We start from the raw sequence: 20,186 nt of genomic DNA on the forward strand, positions 1-20,186 counted from the left end.
AATTCACCCCCAAGACTTTCCAGGGGGGGAGATTGGTAGAGGGAGAGATGGGGAGAGGGGGGGAGGGGATGGGGAGATGGGTAGAGGGAGATGGATAGAGGGGTAGAGGGTGAGATGGGTAGAAGGGCAGAGGGATTGATAAGACTATAGTGACAGACACCTCATTAGAACTGTCATCAGTTTGACTTTAGAGGTAGAGTGCTGGGTACCTTCCTCAAGTTTTAAAGGGTCGGTTAACCAGTTACCTCATACACAACATAAATGGCCCATTCCCATTTTAGTTCACAGGCAGGACAGTCTAGCACACAGTAAACAGTTTTATTTTGCATACATGGCAGCTAAAAGCTGAATTGTGAATATAAGTACAAACATAAAACATCAACAAATCAATAAAATATGAAATTGAACTGGAAACATGATGGATGATCAGGGAAGCAGATCTGATGGCACTTTTGCAAAGGATGAGATCGATGTCACTTTGCAGTTCCACCACACCTTGCTACTATATAGGGCAGGTAATCAAGGAGGTGATGGAGTCCAGGTGAGTGTGATAATGCAATGATACGCATAACGAATGTGACAGGTATGCGCCATTTTGAGCAGCCTGGTGACCTAGAGGCCGGAGAGGGAGCGCACTTGACAGTACCCCCTCCCCGACGCTTGGCTCCAGCCGCAGGACGCCGACCAAAATGACAATCCCGGGGATCAGGAGCGGACTGGTCACTTCTGCTAAGGCGCAGGAACCTGTCAATCCGGCTGAGGTGCAGGAGCATGGCGATCTAGAGCGCCAGAGAGAGAGAGCATACGTGACATTACCCCCTCCGCGGCGCCGGGCTCCTGCCACAGGGCGCCAATAACAGGGACGATCCCGGAGATCAGGAGAGGACCGGTCGCCGCCACTGAGGCGCTGAAACCTGGCGAACCGGCTGAGGAGTGAGATCCTGATGAGCCGGCTGAGACCTCCCTGGTTGCCTCGGTCGAGGCACGGAACCTGTTCACCCAGCTGAGTCATGGGAGCCTATCAATCCCCCTGAGGTATGGAAACCCATTGAGCCAACTAAGGCAGGGGAACCCGTCGAACCTGCCGAGGCATGGGAATCCGACTAACCGGCTGAGGCCTCCCAGGTAGCTTCAGTTCTGATACATCGCTATTTAAGTGCATAGATGACATGTATATTTTTCCCGCTGCCTCTGTTTCTAGACAGGTGCATGATAATGGTCCATTCTAAATCCCCCAAATTTCACACATATAGTATTTATTATATATAAAGACAAGATTAAATCAAGAATAGTTTGATGGGTAACAATATTAGCCTATCACTTGTGAATAATATATTATCACTTGTGAATTTGTTGTATTTCACCTTTTATGTAGGCAATTCAGTTTCCAGTTTGGGGAAGATCATTTTCAAAATAAAAATGCACCTTTATAATAAAAACATTACATGGATAATAGCATTTGCAGTCACTTTTGATAATGGTGTTTTCCTGCTAATGGCACATTCGCGCCTATAGACTACTGCCGTGTGTGCATTGATGCGCTTATAATGTGAAAAAATAGACTAGTCCTTTATCAACATTTTCAGCTCAACGTTCTGATCTGTTGAGTCAGACACTTTGCATATTTCTTATTTTTTATGCTAGTTGTTGTATTAATTTGGGATCTATTGCAACCCACAACTGTCCCAGACTATGTTTGAAATATTGATTTCTTGCACAGAATAGAATAGGTTGACTTTTGTGCTATGGAGGATAGTAGATTGACATAGGCTAGTGCTTTTGCTGTTCGTTAGGCCTGCTCATCTTGTTGGCTGACGAAAAGTACATTTGGATGTTCCCAAGATCTGCATCAGTGGGGGGAAGACAGAGATGCTAAATGTGTTTATGTTCATTAATGGTCAATTATCAGACATTATCAGACCGACAGTTATTTGTCTTGAGTAAATGTCTTGAGTAAATAAGTATTCAAGCCCTTTGTTATGGCCTAAGTACGTTCAGGAGTAAAGATGTGCTGATCAAGTTACATAATACGTTTCATGGTCTCACTCTGTGTACAATAATAGTGTTTAACATGATTTGTGAATGACTACCTCATCTCTGTACCCCACACATACAATTATCTGTAAGGTCCCTCAGTCGAGCAGTGCATTTCAGACACAGATTTAACCACAAAGACCAGGAAGGTTTTCCAATGCCTCACAGAGAAGAAAAAACCATGGCAAGATTTGAAAATAGCTGTCTGGCAATGATCAGCAACCAACTTGACAGAGCTTGTAAAATAATGTAAAATAATAATGTGCCCATATTGTACAATCCAGGTGTGCAAAGCTCTCAAAGACTCACCCAGAAAGACTCCCAGCTGTAATCGCTGCCAAAGGTGCTTCTACAACATATTGACTCAGGGGTGTATACTTACTGTATGTAAATTAGATATTTCTGTATTTAACTTTCAATAGATTTGCAAACAATTCTAAAAACATGTTTTCACTTTGTCATTATGGGGTACTCTGTGTAGATGGGTGAGAGAAATAATATTTTTGTAATCCATTTTGAATTCAGGCTGTAACACAACAAAATGGTGAATAAGTCAAGGAGTATGAATGGTTTCTGAAGGCACTGTAGTATAGTGGCGACTGTCTCATGCTACTGTATCATACACAGGCATTCATATCAGGCTTTACCTGTGTGCTTAGTCACTGTTTGGAGACAGAACACTGTGGAGTGGAGGCTAGAACTCTAGAACTCAACTCTGGACCTCCAAACCACTTCCACTGCATGTTGTCATTGTTCCCCTCTAATCAGGGACTGATGTAGACCTGGGACACCAGGTGGGTGCAATTCATTTTCAGGTAGAACAGAATACCAGTAGGCTCTGGACCTCGTAGGGTAAGAGTTGAGTACCTCTGCTCTATAATATATATATATATACAGTATAATATAATATAGACTATTCTCTGCATTCTTCAGGTGGTCATGTTGACAAGACGTTCTCTATACTGTATATGTCAAAAATACGTTTTGATTTAGGTCTTGACATGCTGCATACAGGCAGCCTATATTCTGTCAAAAATAATGATTATGTGTGTTGTATTTATCTAGGATGTGTGAATTATCAAAGTTGAATTATTTCCCTTTCAATGTGATGCCAAGACCGTGCATTATCAGTCACAAAACTAAAACTTGATCATCAGCAAAACTCAAGAGGGACAGTCTGTCATGGGATTGAAACTCAAAGGCATTGTGTCACGCCCTGACCTTAGAGATCCTTTATGTCTCTATTTAAGTTTGGTCAGGGCGTGAGTTGGGGTGGGCATTCTATGTATTGTGTTCTATGTTTTCTTTTCTGTGTGCAGCTGTCTATCGTTCTCTCTGACTGAGAACCATACTTAGGTAGCCTTTTTCCACCTGTGTGTTGTGGGTAGTTGTTTTCTGTTTTTTCTGTCTGCACCAGACAGAACTATTTCGATCGTTCTCTTTGTTGTTTTTTTGTATTTCAGTGTTCAGTTTTTATTTAATAAATGATGAACACTTACCACGCTGCGCTTTGGTCACCTTCTTCTTCAGACGGCCGTTACACATTGTCAGGTGGAATCCAACCCAAGTCACCATACAGCCATTAGATACTGACGTACTCCGTAGAGATCGACAGCATTGACAGTGTCACGCCCTGGCAATACTTAGTATTATTTGTTTTCTTTATTATTTTAGTTAGGTCAGGGTGTGACATGGGGAATGTTTGTGTTTTATAGGTTTTGGGTGGTTATATGGTAAAGGGGGTGTTGGGTGTAGTGTATGGGTTTGTGTTGAGTGCATGTGTCTAGTTGTGTCTATGTTGGTGTAGTTGTCTAGGAGAGTCTATGGTTACCTGAATGGGATCCCAATTAGAGACAGCTGATTTCTGTTGTCTCTGATTGGGAGCCATATTTAGGGTGGCCATGGGCTTTCATTTGATGTGGGTAATTGTCTATGTTATACGTTTGTAGCCTGTATGTGCACTTCGTTCATAGCTTCACGATCGTTTTCTTGTTTTGTTAGTGTGTAAGTGTTTTTGTTTCGTTTTTTCCTTCGTATTCATTAAAAGGAATATGGCTTATTTTCCTACTGCTGCGTTTTGGTCCGTCAATCCTCCACACGATCGTGACAGAATTACCCACCAATATAGGACCAAGCGGCATGTAAAGCGGCAACAGGACCCAACTACACAGGATTCTTGGACATGGGAGGAGATACTGGATGGTAAGGGGCCGTGGGCACAACCGGGAGAATATCGCCTTCCTCGTGAAGAGCTGGAGGCAGCTAATGCCGAGAGGAGGCGATATGAGGAGGCAGCACGGAGACAAGGCTGGAAGCCCGTGAGTACAACCCAAAAATTTCTTGGGGGGGGCCTTAAAGGGAGTGTGGCGAAGTCAGGTAGGAAACCTGCGCCTACTCCCTGTACTTACTGTGGAGAGCGAGAGTACGGGCAGACACCGTGTTACGCAGTAGAGCGCACGGTGTCTCCTGTACGTGTGCATAGCCCGGTTCGGTACATTTCAGCTCCACGTATCGGCCGGGCTAGACTGAGCGTTGAGCCTTATGTCATGAAGCCGGCCCAACGCATCTGGTCACCAGTGCGTCTCCTCGGGCCGGCGTACATGGCACCAGCCTTACGCATGGTGTCCCCGGTTCGCCTACATAGGCCGGTGCGGGTTATTCCACCTCCCCGCACTGGTCAGGCGACGGGGAGCATACAACCAGGTAAGGTTGGGCAGGCTCGGCGCTCAAGGGAGCCAGTACGCCTGCACGGTCCGGTATTTCCGGCGCCACCTCCCCGCCCCTACCCAGTACCACCAGTGCCTCCTCCACGCACTAGCCCTATGGTGCGTGTCTCCAGCCCTTTACCACCAGTGCATAAACCACGCACCAAGCCTCCTGTGTGTCCCCAGAGTCCTGTGCGTCCTGTTGCTGCCCCCCGCACTAGCACTGAGATGCGTGTCCCCAGTCCGGTACCACCAGTTCCGGCACCACGCACTAGGCCTAATGTGCACTCCCAGGGTCCAGTATGCCCTGTTCCTGCTCCCCGCACTAGCCCTGAGATGCGTGTCCCCAGCCCGGTACCACCAGTCCCGGCACCACGCACCAGGCCTACAGTGTGCCTCAGCCGGCAAGAGTCTGCCGTCTGCACAGCGATGCCTGAACTGCTCGTCTACCCAGCGCCATCTGAGCCATCCGTCTACCCAGCGCCATCTGAGCCATCCGTCTACCCAGCGCCATCTGAGCCATCCGTCTGCCCCGAGCCATTAGAGCCGCCCGTCTGTCCCGAGCCGTCAGAGCCGTTCGTCAGTCAGGAGCCGCTAGAGCCATTCGTCAGACAGGATCTGCCAGAGCCGCCAACCAGACAGGATCTGCCAGAGCCGCCAACCAGACAGGATCTGCCAGAGCCGCCAACCAGACAGGATCTGCCAGAGCCGCCAACCAGACAGGATCTGCCAGAGCCGCCAACCAGCCATGAGCAGCCAGATCCGTCAGCCAGCCATGAGCAGCCAGATCCGTCAGCCAGCCATGAGCAGCCAGATCCGTCAGCCAGCCATGAGCAGCCAGATCCGTCAGCCAGCCATGAGCAGCCAGATCCGTCAGCCAGCCATGAGCAGCCAGATCCGTCAGCCAGCCATGAGCAGCCAGATCCGTCAGCCAGCCATGAGCAGCCAGATCCGTCAGCCAGCCATGAGCAGCCAGATCCGTCAGCCAGCCATGAGCAGCCAGATCCGTCAGCCAGCCATGAGCAGCCAGATCCGTCAGCCAGCCATGAGCAGCCAGATCCGTCAGCCAGCCATGAGCAGCCAGATCTGTCAGCCAGCCATGGGCCGTCCCGCAGTCCGGAGCTGCAGTCCCTCAGTCCGGAGCTGCCGTTCCTCAGTCCGGAGCTGCCCCTTATCCTGGTGCTGCCCCTTATCCTGGTGCTCTCCCTTATCCTGGTGCTCTCCCTTATCCTGGTGCTGCCCCTTACCCTGGTACTGCCCCTTAGTCCGGAGCTGCCCCTTAGTCCGGAGCTGCCCCTTAGTCCGGAGCTGCCCCTTAGTCCGGAACTGCCCCTTAATTCAGTGGGGTTAATGTGGAGGGGGGTCATTTGGAGGAAGCTAAGGAGGCGGTTAGTGACTATGGTGGGGTGGGGACCACGACCAGTGCCGGAGCCGCCACCGTGGAAGGAAGCCCACCCAGACCCTCCCCTAGACTGTGTAATGGTGCGCCCGGAGTTCGCACCTTAAGGGGGGGGGTTATGTCACGCCCTGGCCTTAGTATTATTTGTTTTCTTCATTATTTTAGTTAGGTCAGGGTGTGACATGGGGAATGTTTGTGTTTTATAGGTTTTGGGTGGTTATATGGTAAAGGGGGTGTTGGGTGTAGTGTATGGGTTTGTGTTGAGTGCATGTGTCTAGTTGTGTCTATGTTGGTGTAGTTGTCTAGGAGAGTCTATGGTTACCTGAATGGGTTCCCAATTAGAGACAGCTGATTTCTGTTGTCTCTGATTGGGAGCCATATTTAGGGTGGCCATGGGCTTTCATTTGATGTGGGTAATTGTCTATGTTATACGTTTGTAGCCTGTATGTGCACTTCGTTCATAGCTTCACGATCGTTTTCTTGTTTTGTTAGTGTGTAAGTGTTTTTGTTTCGTTTTTTCCTTCGTATTCATTAAAAGGAATATGGCTTATTTTCCTACTGCTGCGTTTTGGTCCGTCAATCCTCCACACGATCGTGACAGAATTACCCACCAATATAGGACCAAGCGGCATGTAAAGCGGCAACAGGACCCAACTACACAGGATTCTTGGACATGGGAGGAGATACTGGATGGTAAGGGGCCGTGGGCACAACCGGGAGAATATCGCCTTCCTCGTGAAGAGCTGGAGGCAGCTAATGCCGAGAGGAGGCGATATGAGGAGGCAGCACGGAGACAAGGCTGGAAGCCCGTGAGTACAACCCAAAAATTTCTTGGGGGGGGCCTTAAAGGGAGTGTGGCGAAGTCAGGTAGGAAACCTGCGCCTACTCCCTGTACTTACTGTGGAGAGCGAGAGTACGGGCAGACACCGTGTTACGCAGTAGAGCGCACGGTGTCTCCTGTACGTGTGCATAGCCCGGTTCGGTACATTTCAGCTCCACGTATCGGCCGGGCTAGACTGAGCGTTGAGCCTTATGTCATGAAGCCGGCCCAACGCATCTGGTCACCAGTGCGTCTCCTCGGGCCGGCGTACATGGCACCAGCCTTACGCATGGTGTCCCCGGTTCGCCTACATAGGCCGGTGCGGGTTATTCCACCTCCCCGCACTGGTCAGGCGACGGGGAGCATACAACCAGGTAAGGTTGGGCAGGCTCGGCGCTCAAGGGAGCCAGTACGCCTGCACGGTCCGGTATTTCCGGCGCCACCTCCCCGCCCCTACCCAGTACCACCAGTGCCTCCTCCACGCACTAGCCCTATGGTGCGTGTCTCCAGCCCTTTACCACCAGTGCATAAACCACGCACCAAGCCTCCTGTGTGTCCCCAGAGTCCTGTGCGTCCTGTTGCTGCCCCCCGCACTAGCACTGAGATGCGTGTCCCCAGTCCGGTACCACCAGTTCCGGCACCACGCACTAGGCCTAATGTGCACTCCCAGGGTCCAGTATGCCCTGTTCCTGCTCCCCGCACTAGCCCTGAGATGCGTGTCCCCAGCCCGGTACCACCAGTCCCGGCACCACGCACCAGGCCTACAGTGCGCCTCAGCCGGCAAGAGTCTGCCGTCTGCACAGCGATGCCTGAACTGCTCGTCTACCCAGCGCCATCTGAGCCATCCGTCTACCCAGCGCCATCTGAGCCATCCGTCTACCCAGCGCCATCTGAGCCATCCGTCTGCCCCGAGCCATTAGAGCCGCCCGTCTGTCCCGAGCCGTCAGAGCCGTTCGTCAGTCAGGAGCCGCTAGAGCCATTCGTCAGACAGGATCTGCCAGAGCCGCCAACCAGACAGGATCTGCCAGAGCCGCCAACCAGACAGGATCTGCCAGAGCCGCCAACCAGACAGGATCTGCCAGAGCCGCCAACCAGACAGGATCTGCCAGAGCCGCCAACCAGCCATGAGCAGCCAGATCCGTCAGCCAGCCATGAGCAGCCAGATCCGTCAGCCAGCCATGAGCAGCCAGATCCGTCAGCCAGCCATGAGCAGCCAGATCCGTCAGCCAGCCATGAGCAGCCAGATCCGTCAGCCAGCCATGAGCAGCCAGATCCGTCAGCCAGCCATGAGCAGCCAGATCCGTCAGCCAGCCATGAGCAGCCAGATCCGTCAGCCAGCCATGAGCAGCCAGATCCGTCAGCCAGCCATGAGCAGCCAGATCCGTCAGCCAGCCATGAGCAGCCAGATCCGTCAGCCAGCCATGAGCAGCCAGATCCGTCAGCCAGCCATGAGCAGCCAGATCTGTCAGCCAGCCATGGGCCGTCCCGCAGTCCGGAGCTGCAGTCCCTCAGTCCGGAGCTGCCGTTCCTCAGTCCGGAGCTGCCCCTTATCCTGGTGCTGCCCCTTATCCTGGTGCTCTCCCTTATCCTGGTGCTCTCCCTTATCCTGGTGCTGCCCCTTACCCTGGTACTGCCCCTTAGTCCGGAGCTGCCCCTTAGTCCGGAGCTGCCCCTTAGTCCGGAGCTGCCCCTTAGTCCGGAACTGCCCCTTAATTCAGTGGGGTTAATGTGGAGGGGGGTCATTTGGAGGAAGCTAAGGAGGCGGTTAGTGACTATGGTGGGGTGGGGACCACGACCAGTGCCGGAGCCGCCACCGTGGAAGGAAGCCCACCCAGACCCTCCCCTAGACTGTGTAATGGTGCGCCCGGAGTTCGCACCTTAAGGGGGGGGGTTATGTCACGCCCTGGCCTTAGTATTATTTGTTTTCTTCATTATTTTAGTTAGGTCAGGGTGTGACATGGGGAATGTTTGTGTTTTATAGGTTTTGGGTGGTTATATGGTAAAGGGGGTGTTGGGTGTAGTGTATGGGTTTGTGTTGAGTGCATGTGTCTAGTTGTGTCTATGTTGGTGTAGTTGTCTAGGAGAGTCTATGGTTACCTGAATGGGTTCCCAATTAGAGACAGCTGATTTCTGTTGTCTCTGATTGGGAGCCATATTTAGGGTGGCCATGGGCTTTCATTTGATGTGGGTAATTGTCTATGTTATACGTTTGTAGCCTGTATGTGCACTTCGTTCATAGCTTCACGATCGTTTTCTTGTTTTGTTAGTGTGTAAGTGTTTTTGTTTCGTTTTTTCCTTCGTATTCATTAAAAGGAATATGGCTTATTTTCCTACTGCTGCGTTTTGGTCCGTCAATCCTCCACACGATCGTGACAGACAGGAAAGTATTTGGGCAGCCCTGCTGTTGTTTCAGTACCTCTGTACTGGGATTTGGGTCGAGTTCGTTAGGACAAAGCATTATAACTAAAATATAGGACCACAATGAATGCAGGTGTTTTTTATATAATTGTACACATTTAGTACACCATGATATTAAGATAGGGACCTTTAGTGATGAAGCTCTCCACCATTTCATTTAGCTTGTGGAGGTCCAGCTCCTGAACAACCTGATCTCAGGGAAATGCATATGATTTGGGAGGGTTTTCTGTAGCCCCCATTTAGTGTGATATGTAACGATTAGTTACGTTATCATGCAGACACAATCCACTCTCTTTTAATTGGTCATCCATTAATTTTTTTCTCTTTCAGAATCAGTGGTAAAATCCTATGTCCATGTGGGTTGTGTTATGTAGGTAAAACTTCTCGCTGTCTCAAAAAGAGAATTAGTGAACATAAACGTTTTTATCAGGAGAAATGACCAAAATCATGACATTTCCACATTTTAGATTTTGTGGCAAAGAGAAAGTCAAGATATCAGACAGGGGAGGTGAATGTTTTGGGATTTTCACCCTCCAGACATTATTCCCTAAAGGTCTTAATGATGAAATGCAACAAATGATTTATGAAAACAAACTTGATATGTCGATGTCCTCATTGTGGTTATACAGACGTGTTTAATACGTTTTACGTACACACTTTATCAGAGTACTCATGAAATACACATTGATATATTTGGTAACATATGCATATTTTCCCTCAAGCAATTTCTACATCTGTTTTTCATTTTCACCCAATCTCAAAAGCCATAATGAAAACCTTGAGGCAAATACAAAAATCTTAATAGAGAGCGGTGGTACTAGAGAGCGGTGGTACTAGAGAGCGGTGGTACTAGAGAGCGGTGATACTAGAGAGCAATGATACTAGAGAGCAGTGATACTAGAGAGCGGTGAAACTAGAGTGTAATGATACTAGGGAGTAGTGATACTAGGGAGTAGTGATACTAGGGAGTAGTGTTACTAGTGACACTAGAGATTAGTGATACTAGAGAGTAGTGACAGAAGAGAGTAGTGATACTAGAGAGTAGTGACAGTAGAGAGTAGTGATAGTAGAGAGTAGTGATAGTAGAGAGTAGTGACATAAGAGAGTAGTGATACTAGAGAGTAGTGATACTAGAGAGTAGTGATACTAGAGAGTAGTGATACTAGAGAGTAGTGATACTAGAGAGTAGTGATACTAGGGAGTAGTGATACTAGGGAGTAGTGATACTAGTGATACTAGAGAGTAGTGATACTAGGGAGTAGTGATACTAGGGAGTAGTGATACTAGGGAGTAGTGATACTAGTGACACTAGAGATTAGTGATACTAGAGAGTAGTGACAGAAGAGAGTAGTGATACTAGAGAGTAGTGATACTAGAGAGTAGTGACAGTAGAGAGTAGTGATAGTAGAGAGTAGTGATAGTAGAGAGTAGTGATAGTAGAGAGTAGTGATACTAGAGAGTAGTGATACTAGAGAGTAGTGATACTAGAGAGTGGTGATAATAGAGTGGTGATACTAGAGTAGTGATACTAGAGAGTAGTGATACTAGAGAGTAGTGATACTAGGGAGTAGTGATAATAGAGAGTGGTGATAATAGAGTAGTGATACTAGAGAGTAGTGATACTAGAGAGTAGTGATACTAGAGAGTAGTGATACTAGACAATAGTGATACTAGAGAGTAGTGACACTAGAGAGCATTGATACTAGAGAGCGGTGATACTAGACAATACTGATACTAGAGAGTAGTTATAGAGAGCAGTGAACTAGAGAGTAGTGATAATAGAGAGCAGTAATAATAGAGAGCAATGATACTAGACAATACTGATACTAGAGAGTAGTTATAGAGAGCAGTGAACTAGAGAGTAGTGATAATAGAGAGTAGTGATAATAGAGAGCAGTGAAACTAGAGTGTAATGATACTAGAGAGCGGTGATACTAGACAATAGTGATACTAGAGAGTAGTGAACTAGAGAGCAGTGAACTAGAGAGTAGTGATACTAGAGAGTAGTGATAATAGTGAAAGCATTGATACCAGAGAGAAGTGATAATAGTGAAAGCAGTGACACCAGAGTGGTGATAATAGTGAAAGCAGTGTTACTTGAGAGTAGTGATACTAGAGAGAAGTGATACCAGAGAGTAGAGATAATAGTGAAAGCAGTGATACTAGAGAGAAGTGATAATAGTGAAAGCAGGGTTACTAGAGAGCAGTGATACTAGAGAGTAGTGATACCAGAGAGTAGTGATAATAGTGAAAGCAGTGATAATAGATAATAGTGATACTAGAGAGCAGTGAATCTAGGGATTAGTGATTCTCGAGACTACTAATACTAGAGTGTAGTGATACTAGAGAATGGTGATACTTGATAGCAGTGATACTAGAGAGTAGTGATAATAGCAAGAGCAGTGAAACAGAGTGGTGATAACAGAGGGTAGCGATACTAGAGAGTAGTGATAAAAGAGAGTACTAATACTAAAGAGCAGTTATAATAGTGATACTAGAGATGCTAGAGAGTAGTGATATTTGAGAGCATTGGTACTAGAGATGCTAGAGAGTAGTGATATTTGAGAGCATTGGTACTAGAGTAGTGATACTAGATACTGGTTTATGAAAACTAACTGGATATATCTATGTCCTCATTGTGGTTATACAGGTGTAATATACAGGTGTAATATACAGGTCTGATATACAGGTCTGATATACAGGTGTAATATACAGGTCTGATATACAGGTGTAATATACAGGTGTAATATACAGGTGTAATATACAGGTCTGATATACAGGTGTAATATACAGGTCTGATATACAGGTGTAAAATACAGGTGTAATATACAGGTCTGATATACAGGTGTAATATACAGGTGTAATATACAGGTCTGATATACAGGTCTGATATACAGGTGTAATATACAGGTGTAATATACAGGTGTAATATACAGGTCTGATATACAGGTGTAACATACAGGTGTAATATACAGGTCTGATATACAGGTCTGATATACAGGTGTAATATACAGGTGTAATATACAGGTCTGCTATACAGGTGTAATATACAGGTGTAATATACAGGTCTGCTATACAGGTGTAATATACAGGTGTAATATACAGGTCTGATATACAGGTGTAATATACAGGTCTGATATACAGGTGTAATATACAGGTCTGATATACAGGTGTAATATACAGGTGTAATATACAGGTCTGATATATAGGTCTGATATACAGGTCTGATATACAGGTGTAATATACAGGTCTGATATACAGGTGTAATATACAGGTCTGATATACAGGTGTAATATACAGGTCTGATATACAGGTCTGATATACAGGTGTAATATACAGGTCTGATATACAGGTGTAATATACAGGTGTAATATACAGGTCTGATATACAGGTGTAATATACAGGTGTAATATACAGGTGTAATATACAGGTCTGATATACAGGTGTAATATACAGGTCTGATATACAGGTCTGATATACAGGTGTAATATACAGGTCTGATATACAGGTGTAATATACAGGTCTGATATACAGGTGTAATATACAGGTCTGATATACAGGTGTAATATACAGGTCTGATATACAGGTCTGATATACAGGTGTAATATACAGGTCTGATATACAGGTCTGATATACAGGTGTAATATACAGGTCTGATATACAGGTGTAATATACAGGTCTGATATACAGGTGTAATATACAGGTCTGATATACAGGTGTAATATACAGGTCTGATATACAGGTGTAATATACAGGTGTAATATACAGGTCTGATATACAGGTCTGATATACAGGTCTGATATACAGGTGTAATATACAGGTGTAATATACAGGTCTGATATACAGGTCTGATATACAGGTCTGATATACAGGTCTGATATACAGGTGTGATATACAGGTCTGATATACAGGTCTGATATACAGGTGTAATATACAGGTCTGATATACAGGTGTAATATACAGGTCTGATATACAGGTGTAATATACAGGTGTAATATACAGGTCTGATATACAGGTGTAATATACAGGTCTGATATACAGGTCTGATATACAGGTCTGATATACAGGTCTGATATACAGGTGTAATATACAGGTCTGATATACAGGTCTGATATACAGGTGTAATATACAGGTGTAATATACAGGTCTGATATACAGGTGTAATATACAGGTCTGATATACAGGTGTAATATACAGGTCTGATATACAGGTCTGATATACAGGTGTAATATACAGGTCTGATATACAGGTCTGATATACAGGTCTGATATACAGGTCTGATATACAGGTGTAATATACAGGTGTGATATACAGGTGTGATATACAGGTGTAATATACAGGTGTAATATACAGGTCTGATATACAGGTGTAATATACAGGTCTGATATACAGGTGTAATATACAGGTGTAATATACAGGTGTAATATACAGGTCTGATATACAGGTCTGATATACAGGTGTAATATACAGGTGTAATATACAGGTCTGATATACAGGTGTAATATACAGGTCTGATATACAGGTGTAATATACAGGTCTGATATACAGGTCTGATATACAGGTCTGATATACAGGTCTGATATACAGGTGTAATATACAGGTCTGATATACAGGTCTGATATACAGGTCTGATATACAGGTCTGATATACAGGTGTAATATACAGGTGTGATATACAGGTGTGATATACAGGTGTAATATACAGGTGTAATATACAGGTCTGATATACAGGTGTAATATACAGGTCTGATATACAGGTGTAATATACAGGTGTAATATACAGGTGTAATATACAGGTCTGATATACAGGTGTAATATGCAGGTGTAATATACAGGTCTGATATACAGGTGTAATATACAGGTCTGATATACAGCTGTAATATACAGGTGTGATATACAGGTGTAATATACAGGTGTGATATACAGGTGTGATATACAGGTGTAATATACAGGTGTAATATACAGGTGTAATATACAGGTCTGATATACAGGTCTGATATACAGGTGTAATATACAGGTCTGATATACAGGTGTAATATACAGGTCTGATATACAGGTGTAATATACAGGTGTAATATACAGGTCTGATATACAGGTGTAATATACAGGTCTGATATACAGGTCTGATATACAGGTGTAATATACAGGTCTGATATACAGGTGTAATATACAGGTGTAATATACAGGTCTGATATACAGGTGTAATATACAGGTCTGATATACAGGTCTGATATACAGGTCTGATATACAGGTGTAATATACAGGTCTGATATACAGGTGTAATATACAGGTCTGATATACAGGTGTAATATACAGGTCTGATATACAGGTGTAATATACAGGTGTAATATACAGGTCTGATATACAGGTGTAATATACAGGTCTGATATACAGGTCTGATATACAGGTGTAATATACAGGTCTGATATACAGGTGTAATATACAGGTCTGATATACAGGTGTAATATACAGGTCTGATATACAGGTGTAATATACAGGTCTGATATACAGGTCTGATATACAGGTCTGATATACAGGTGTAATATACAGGTCTGATATACAGGTGTAATATACAGGTCTGATATACAGGTCTGATATACAGGTCTGATATACAGGTGTAATATACAGGTCTGATATACAGGTCTGATATGACCTGAGAATAGGCATAGAGTCAGTGCAGGTAGTCAGTGGTAGAGAGGAAGGGCATTGGTAGTTATCTATTCAACTGTTTTATGCTCTCCAACAGTCTTAGGGGAAAGAAGCTACAATGAACAAAAATATAAACGCTACATGCAAAATGTTTCATGAGCTGAAATAAAAGATCCCAGAAATGTTCCACACCATATGCACAAAAAGCTTACTTCTCTCAAATTTGTTTACATCCATGTTAGTGAGCATTTCTCCTTTGCCAAGACAATCCATCCACCTGACAGGTGTGACCTATCAAGAAGCTGATTAAACAGCATGATCATTACATCATTGTGCTGGGGACAATAAAAGGCCACTCTAAAATGTGCAGTTTTGTCACACAACACAATGCCACAGATGTCTCAAGTTGAGGGAGCGTGCAATTGGCATGCTGACTGCAGGGATGTCCACCAGAGCTATTGGCAGAGAGTTTCACGTTCATTTCTCTTCCATAAACTGCCTCCAAAGTCGTTTTGCAGTACGTCCAACCGGCCTCACATCCGCAGACCACGTGTATGGCGTCGTGTGGGAGAGCGGTTTGCTGATGTCAACATTGTGAACAGTGCCCCATGGTGGCGGTGGGGTTATGGTATGGGCAAGCAGACACTACAAACCACGAACACAATTGCATTTTATCGATTGGCAATTTGAATGTTCAAAAATACTGCGACGAGATCCTGAGGCCCATTTTTATCATTAAAAAAAAGTTATCTGTGAGCAACAGATGCATATATGTATTCCCAGTCGTGTGAAATCCATAGATTAGAGCCATATTAATTTATTTAAATTGACCGATTTCCTCATATGAGCTGTAAGTCGGTAAAATGGTTGGAATTGTTGCCTGTTGGTCCACGACTCGATGCTCCGGTACCGCCTGCCGTACAGGAGCAGATAGAACAGTCCTTGGCAGTTTTTCGGGTATAAATGTCTTGGATGGCCGTCTGCACCACCCTCTGTAGGTCCTTGCGGTTGCAGACGAAGTAGTTGCCATACCAGGCGATACAACCAGTCAGGATGCTCTCGACGGTACACCTTTTTTTTTCTTTTCTCAATGGTACACCTGTAAAAGTTCCTGAGGATCTGAGGAATCATGCCAAATCTCTTCAGTCTCCGAAGGGGAAAGAGGCACTGTCACTGTTTTATTGTCATGCAATAAAATGCTAAATAATTACTTAAAAATCATACAATGTGATTTTCTGGATTTTTGTTTTAGATTCCGTCTCTCACAGTTGAAGTGTACCTATGATAAAAATTACAGACCTCTACATGCTTTGTAAGTAGGAAAACCTGCAAAATCGGCAGTGTATCAAATACTTGTTCTCCCCACTGTATATCTACAATGGCCAAAACATTGTAATGTACATCAGAATTGACTATGAATGAATTCAGGGTTGGTGTTTGATGGGATCTAAAGTAGACTCAGTTTAAAACAATACTTGTCTAAGGATTTTAAAAACAGACAGTAATTGTTTGCTTTACTAACCATTTAGAGAAAGAAGAGGGGGACACCTGTATAACTGAAATGTGTCTTCCGGACAATGATACCGGTTAATTTTTTTTATTGCACAGTTCTTTTATATACATACTGCAACAGATACAAACCTGGACACTGGACACATTTTAAAAAGGAACAATAGCTATTCCATGTTAAGTGTTAATATACATTACACTGCATCTTGAAAATCAAATTACATTTGAATAATAAATAAAGACCAGTCACACGAGAACAGGCTCGTTATTATGTGAAATCATGTCAACTTGTCTTTTACAATTGAAGCACCATGCAATGGCTCAGACATTCTTCCTGCTAGGTTTGGAACAGAACTGAAGGTGTCATGAATTGTTCAGTAGGAAGGTTAAGCCCAAACACTAACTACAGGTGTCAAACTGGTACAAAGAACTGAAGAGGAAAAATGATTTTATTTTCCACCATTAAACAATGCAGTTGTTTAATAGAGCAATTCATTTGAAACTCTGTGGATGAAGTTAGACTATTTTAAGCTGTACTGAACAAAATGTTATGACCACACAACTTGCCACTAGATGTACTTTTTAACCGCAGAAAGAGATCTTGATGACAGCTCATTGCAGTTATAAATGATCATCGGTCACTCGTTACTTTCATGTTCACTGGGAAACTCACGAGGGCTTTGAGAAGCGGGCTGCAAACATATGGCTCAAAAATCTACATTTCCTTGACAAATATAATTTCCCCCCAAAAAGTTGACAATGCTGAATCCAAAGCATTGCAAGCGCCAGCTGAGCAACCAGGGGTGTAAAATCCCAGTAACTTTCCTCAAACTCCCAGAAATAAACAAGAAATCCAGAATCCTCCAACCATGATTTCTGGAAAACATGGTACATTTAAGGAAAATTACCAGAATATTTCAACCCTGTGAGCCACAAATGACAATGTTTCTGTATTCTCTTCCTCTTCGTGTGTAATCAAAGTTAGCATTCCCCTCATCAGGACATACAGTGGAGTACAACTACAAGCCCCAACCGAGTCACTGGAAGATGTTTCTAGTCTCAACACCTGCTTTTTAACATGACTGTAAAGGCAAGAGATGCATTAAAAACACAAAGACTTAAGCTTTTTATTGGCAGTGGAAAATAAGTTTCAGTATTTTATTGAAAGTAATCCATAAATAATACTGTGATAAAATAGTTAAGTACTCAGACTGTACATCATTTTGTTACCAGAGCAGGAGAATACAAATAGGGAAAACTGGAGATAAAAAATAAAATAATAATCAGCATTTGCATTGTGCATTATAAAATGACTAAATCACAAAGGGAATAACACAACTAATGTAGGGTGGAAAGGAAGTCTTCGCTTCCGTGACATTATCTGTCTTGAAAAAGTATTGCCACAGCAACCTGTGTTAAAACACTCAGAAACAGCTTGAAAAAATGGCAACTTCTAAAAATCAAACGGAGAAAGCAACAAACACGACGGGGGTGACGAATAAATAAGACAGCCAGCGAAAGGAGGTAAGAAAAACCCCCATCAGGCTTGATTAGAAGTCTCCGTAGTATAAAGAACCCCCATCAGGTTTGATTAGAAGTCTCCGTAGTATAAAGTGTTGGTTAAAGGGTTTGTGGGTGGATCGCTCCGCCTCGGGTGAGTAGCTAGTCGCTGGGATCAGTTTAGGCCACAGTGGACTTGGTCCGTCGATAGTAGAGCCGCCACGCTTTCGGCTCAGGTACACGCGAGTTGATCTTCACACGCGTCTGGCTCACGTTAGCGCGCTCCAGGGGAAGGCAGGGAAAAGAGAGGGATGAGGAGAAGGAGGGAAAGAGGAATGGAGAGTTTGGGCTTGCGAGGTTGACTGGAGAATTGGAGATCCTACACAGTGGAACGGTCTCTTACCAAGCGATGCATCTGAAAACAGCCCTGGTCTTCACTACTGTTTATGGCTTTTGTTTCAGTCTTTCTACAGGTTTGGTTTCACAGGTAAGAACAAAGAGAAAGAGAGTTGTTTCACGTGTCACCTGTCGTCACAGTTACCTAGGGCCTTGTGGCTACGGTCCGCCCGGTGCTTTGCGACCACAGCGTTGTAGCAGTTTGTGAAACAATGTCAGTCAGAACTCCAGCAATATTTCTGATATTCACATATCCTCATTGTCCTAAAAGAGCTGAATTTACAAATAATCACCATGGATACGCTTGAAGATAACAAGAGGCTGGTGGAGAAGGGAAATGGGGTCCAATTCAGTTAGAAAGTCACTTCTTAAAGTCACTTGATCATCAGTTCAATGATTAAAAACAACAGAGGACAGAGAAATAAAAACATACATCTTGTCAATACAAGATCAGGAATATATATATATATATATATATAAAATGATTAGATAATGTCTGTCAATATACAAACTCCAGACCGTGTAAAAACATTCAGTTACATCTGAGAGTTAACCTTGATAAGGACACCGTTGGAACAGTTTTAGAAAAGAGGGATATTTCCATTTAGGTGGGAGAGAGGGCTGAAGTAACAGATAGATACATAACAAACCTAAAACCATTGAAATGTCCCACCAGCTTGCTAACATAAATAGAACAATAAAGATTGATACATCTAGGACATGGGCCCTCTAGTACTGAGATTGGTGACGTGGTTGCTAGTTATTTTATCTCTGCGATAACAATAAAACTCTGTGCGAAGTGTCCTTGCAGAGTCAGCAGCTGCTCCTGATGGGGGGAAACTCACACCCCTCATCCTCCAACCAGCAGTCACCTATAGAAATAATGAGGATCAACTAAGAGAAGAGGAGAGAGAGAGAGAGGTAGAGAGAGGCAGACAGACAGATAGGTAGAGAGAGGCAGACAGAGAGAGAGAGACAGAGAGGCAGACAGAGACAGACAGAAAGAGAGAGAGACAGAGAGAGAGAGACAGAGAAGCAGCAGATGAAGATGACAGAATAGAGGAGGAGAGAAAGAGGAGAGGAGGAGCGTAGACATGCGTTAATATAGCCAAGAAAGCAGAGGCACAAGACGCTGCTTGAACAGAAGAGATCCACTGTGAAGTGTGTGTGTGTGTGTGTGTCAACTTACTGTGTTGTGTTAGCAGGAGTATGTCCTGACTGTGGCAGTGTCCAGCCTCTGTATTGCAGACTGACTCCCTGCATCCCCACAGCAAAACCACATGCAGAAACATGCTGTTAGTCACTCACAATCTCCAGCATAACACACCCACACACACTAAAGCAGGGAAAACACTCAACCATTGTTGAAAGCATATTGTGTAAGGTCTCCTTGACAAGACAGAGATAAAGCCGCAGCAATGCCATGCCTAATAACACACAGACCACTATGAGCCCTCATTCCCCATGGACCCAACCCCTTCTCCTACCGTCCATGGGGCTCCTTTTTGGCTGCATGGAGGGGGACGCTGCGTTGCTATTGGTCAGTCTGAAGTTGGCGGGCAGGGTGTCGGCTGAGCCCGGGGACGTCCCCCGTGCGTCTTTGGGCCGGAACTTCTTCCTCCAGGAGGGGGCGCGCCGGAAGTTGTTATCATCCTCCTGGAAGAGATTCAGAGAGACGAGGAAGCAGGAAGGAGATAAGGATGTGGATATACATGGAGGAGTGCTTTAGAAAGTGTGTGTGAGTGTGAACGCTTTAG

The 20,186-nt window shown here is 44.7% G+C and overlaps 1 protein-coding gene across 13 annotated transcripts in view; it reads right to left on the reverse strand.

Annotated features, from left to right (window-relative positions):
• Positions 1 to 17,646: 17,646 nt before the first annotated feature.
• LOC129846204 (liprin-alpha-1-like) overlaps positions 17,647 to 20,186 on the reverse strand; it is a 53,401-nt gene continuing 50,861 nt past the window's right edge. For 5 of the 13 annotated variants that reach the window (XM_055914202.1, XM_055914205.1, XM_055914200.1 and 2 more), the window contains 3 exons: positions 19,917 to 20,097; positions 19,619 to 19,686; positions 19,235 to 19,323 (listed from right to left, as the gene is read on the reverse strand). In XM_055914202.1, coding sequence (XP_055770177.1) covers positions 19,628 to 19,686; positions 19,917 to 20,097 — 240 coding nt within the window. In that variant the 3' untranslated portion in view covers positions 19,235 to 19,323; positions 19,619 to 19,627. Of the gene's footprint in view, positions 19,324 to 19,618; positions 19,687 to 19,916; positions 20,098 to 20,186 lie in introns of all 13 variants that reach the window. The other 8 variants (XM_055914206.1, XM_055914204.1, XM_055914201.1 and 5 more) reach the window with 5 other exon arrangements.

This window comes from Salvelinus fontinalis, unplaced genomic scaffold, assembly GCF_029448725.1.
Source record: "Salvelinus fontinalis isolate EN_2023a unplaced genomic scaffold, ASM2944872v1 scaffold_0477, whole genome shotgun sequence".
NCBI classification, from domain to species: domain Eukaryota; kingdom Metazoa; phylum Chordata; class Actinopteri; order Salmoniformes; family Salmonidae; genus Salvelinus; species Salvelinus fontinalis.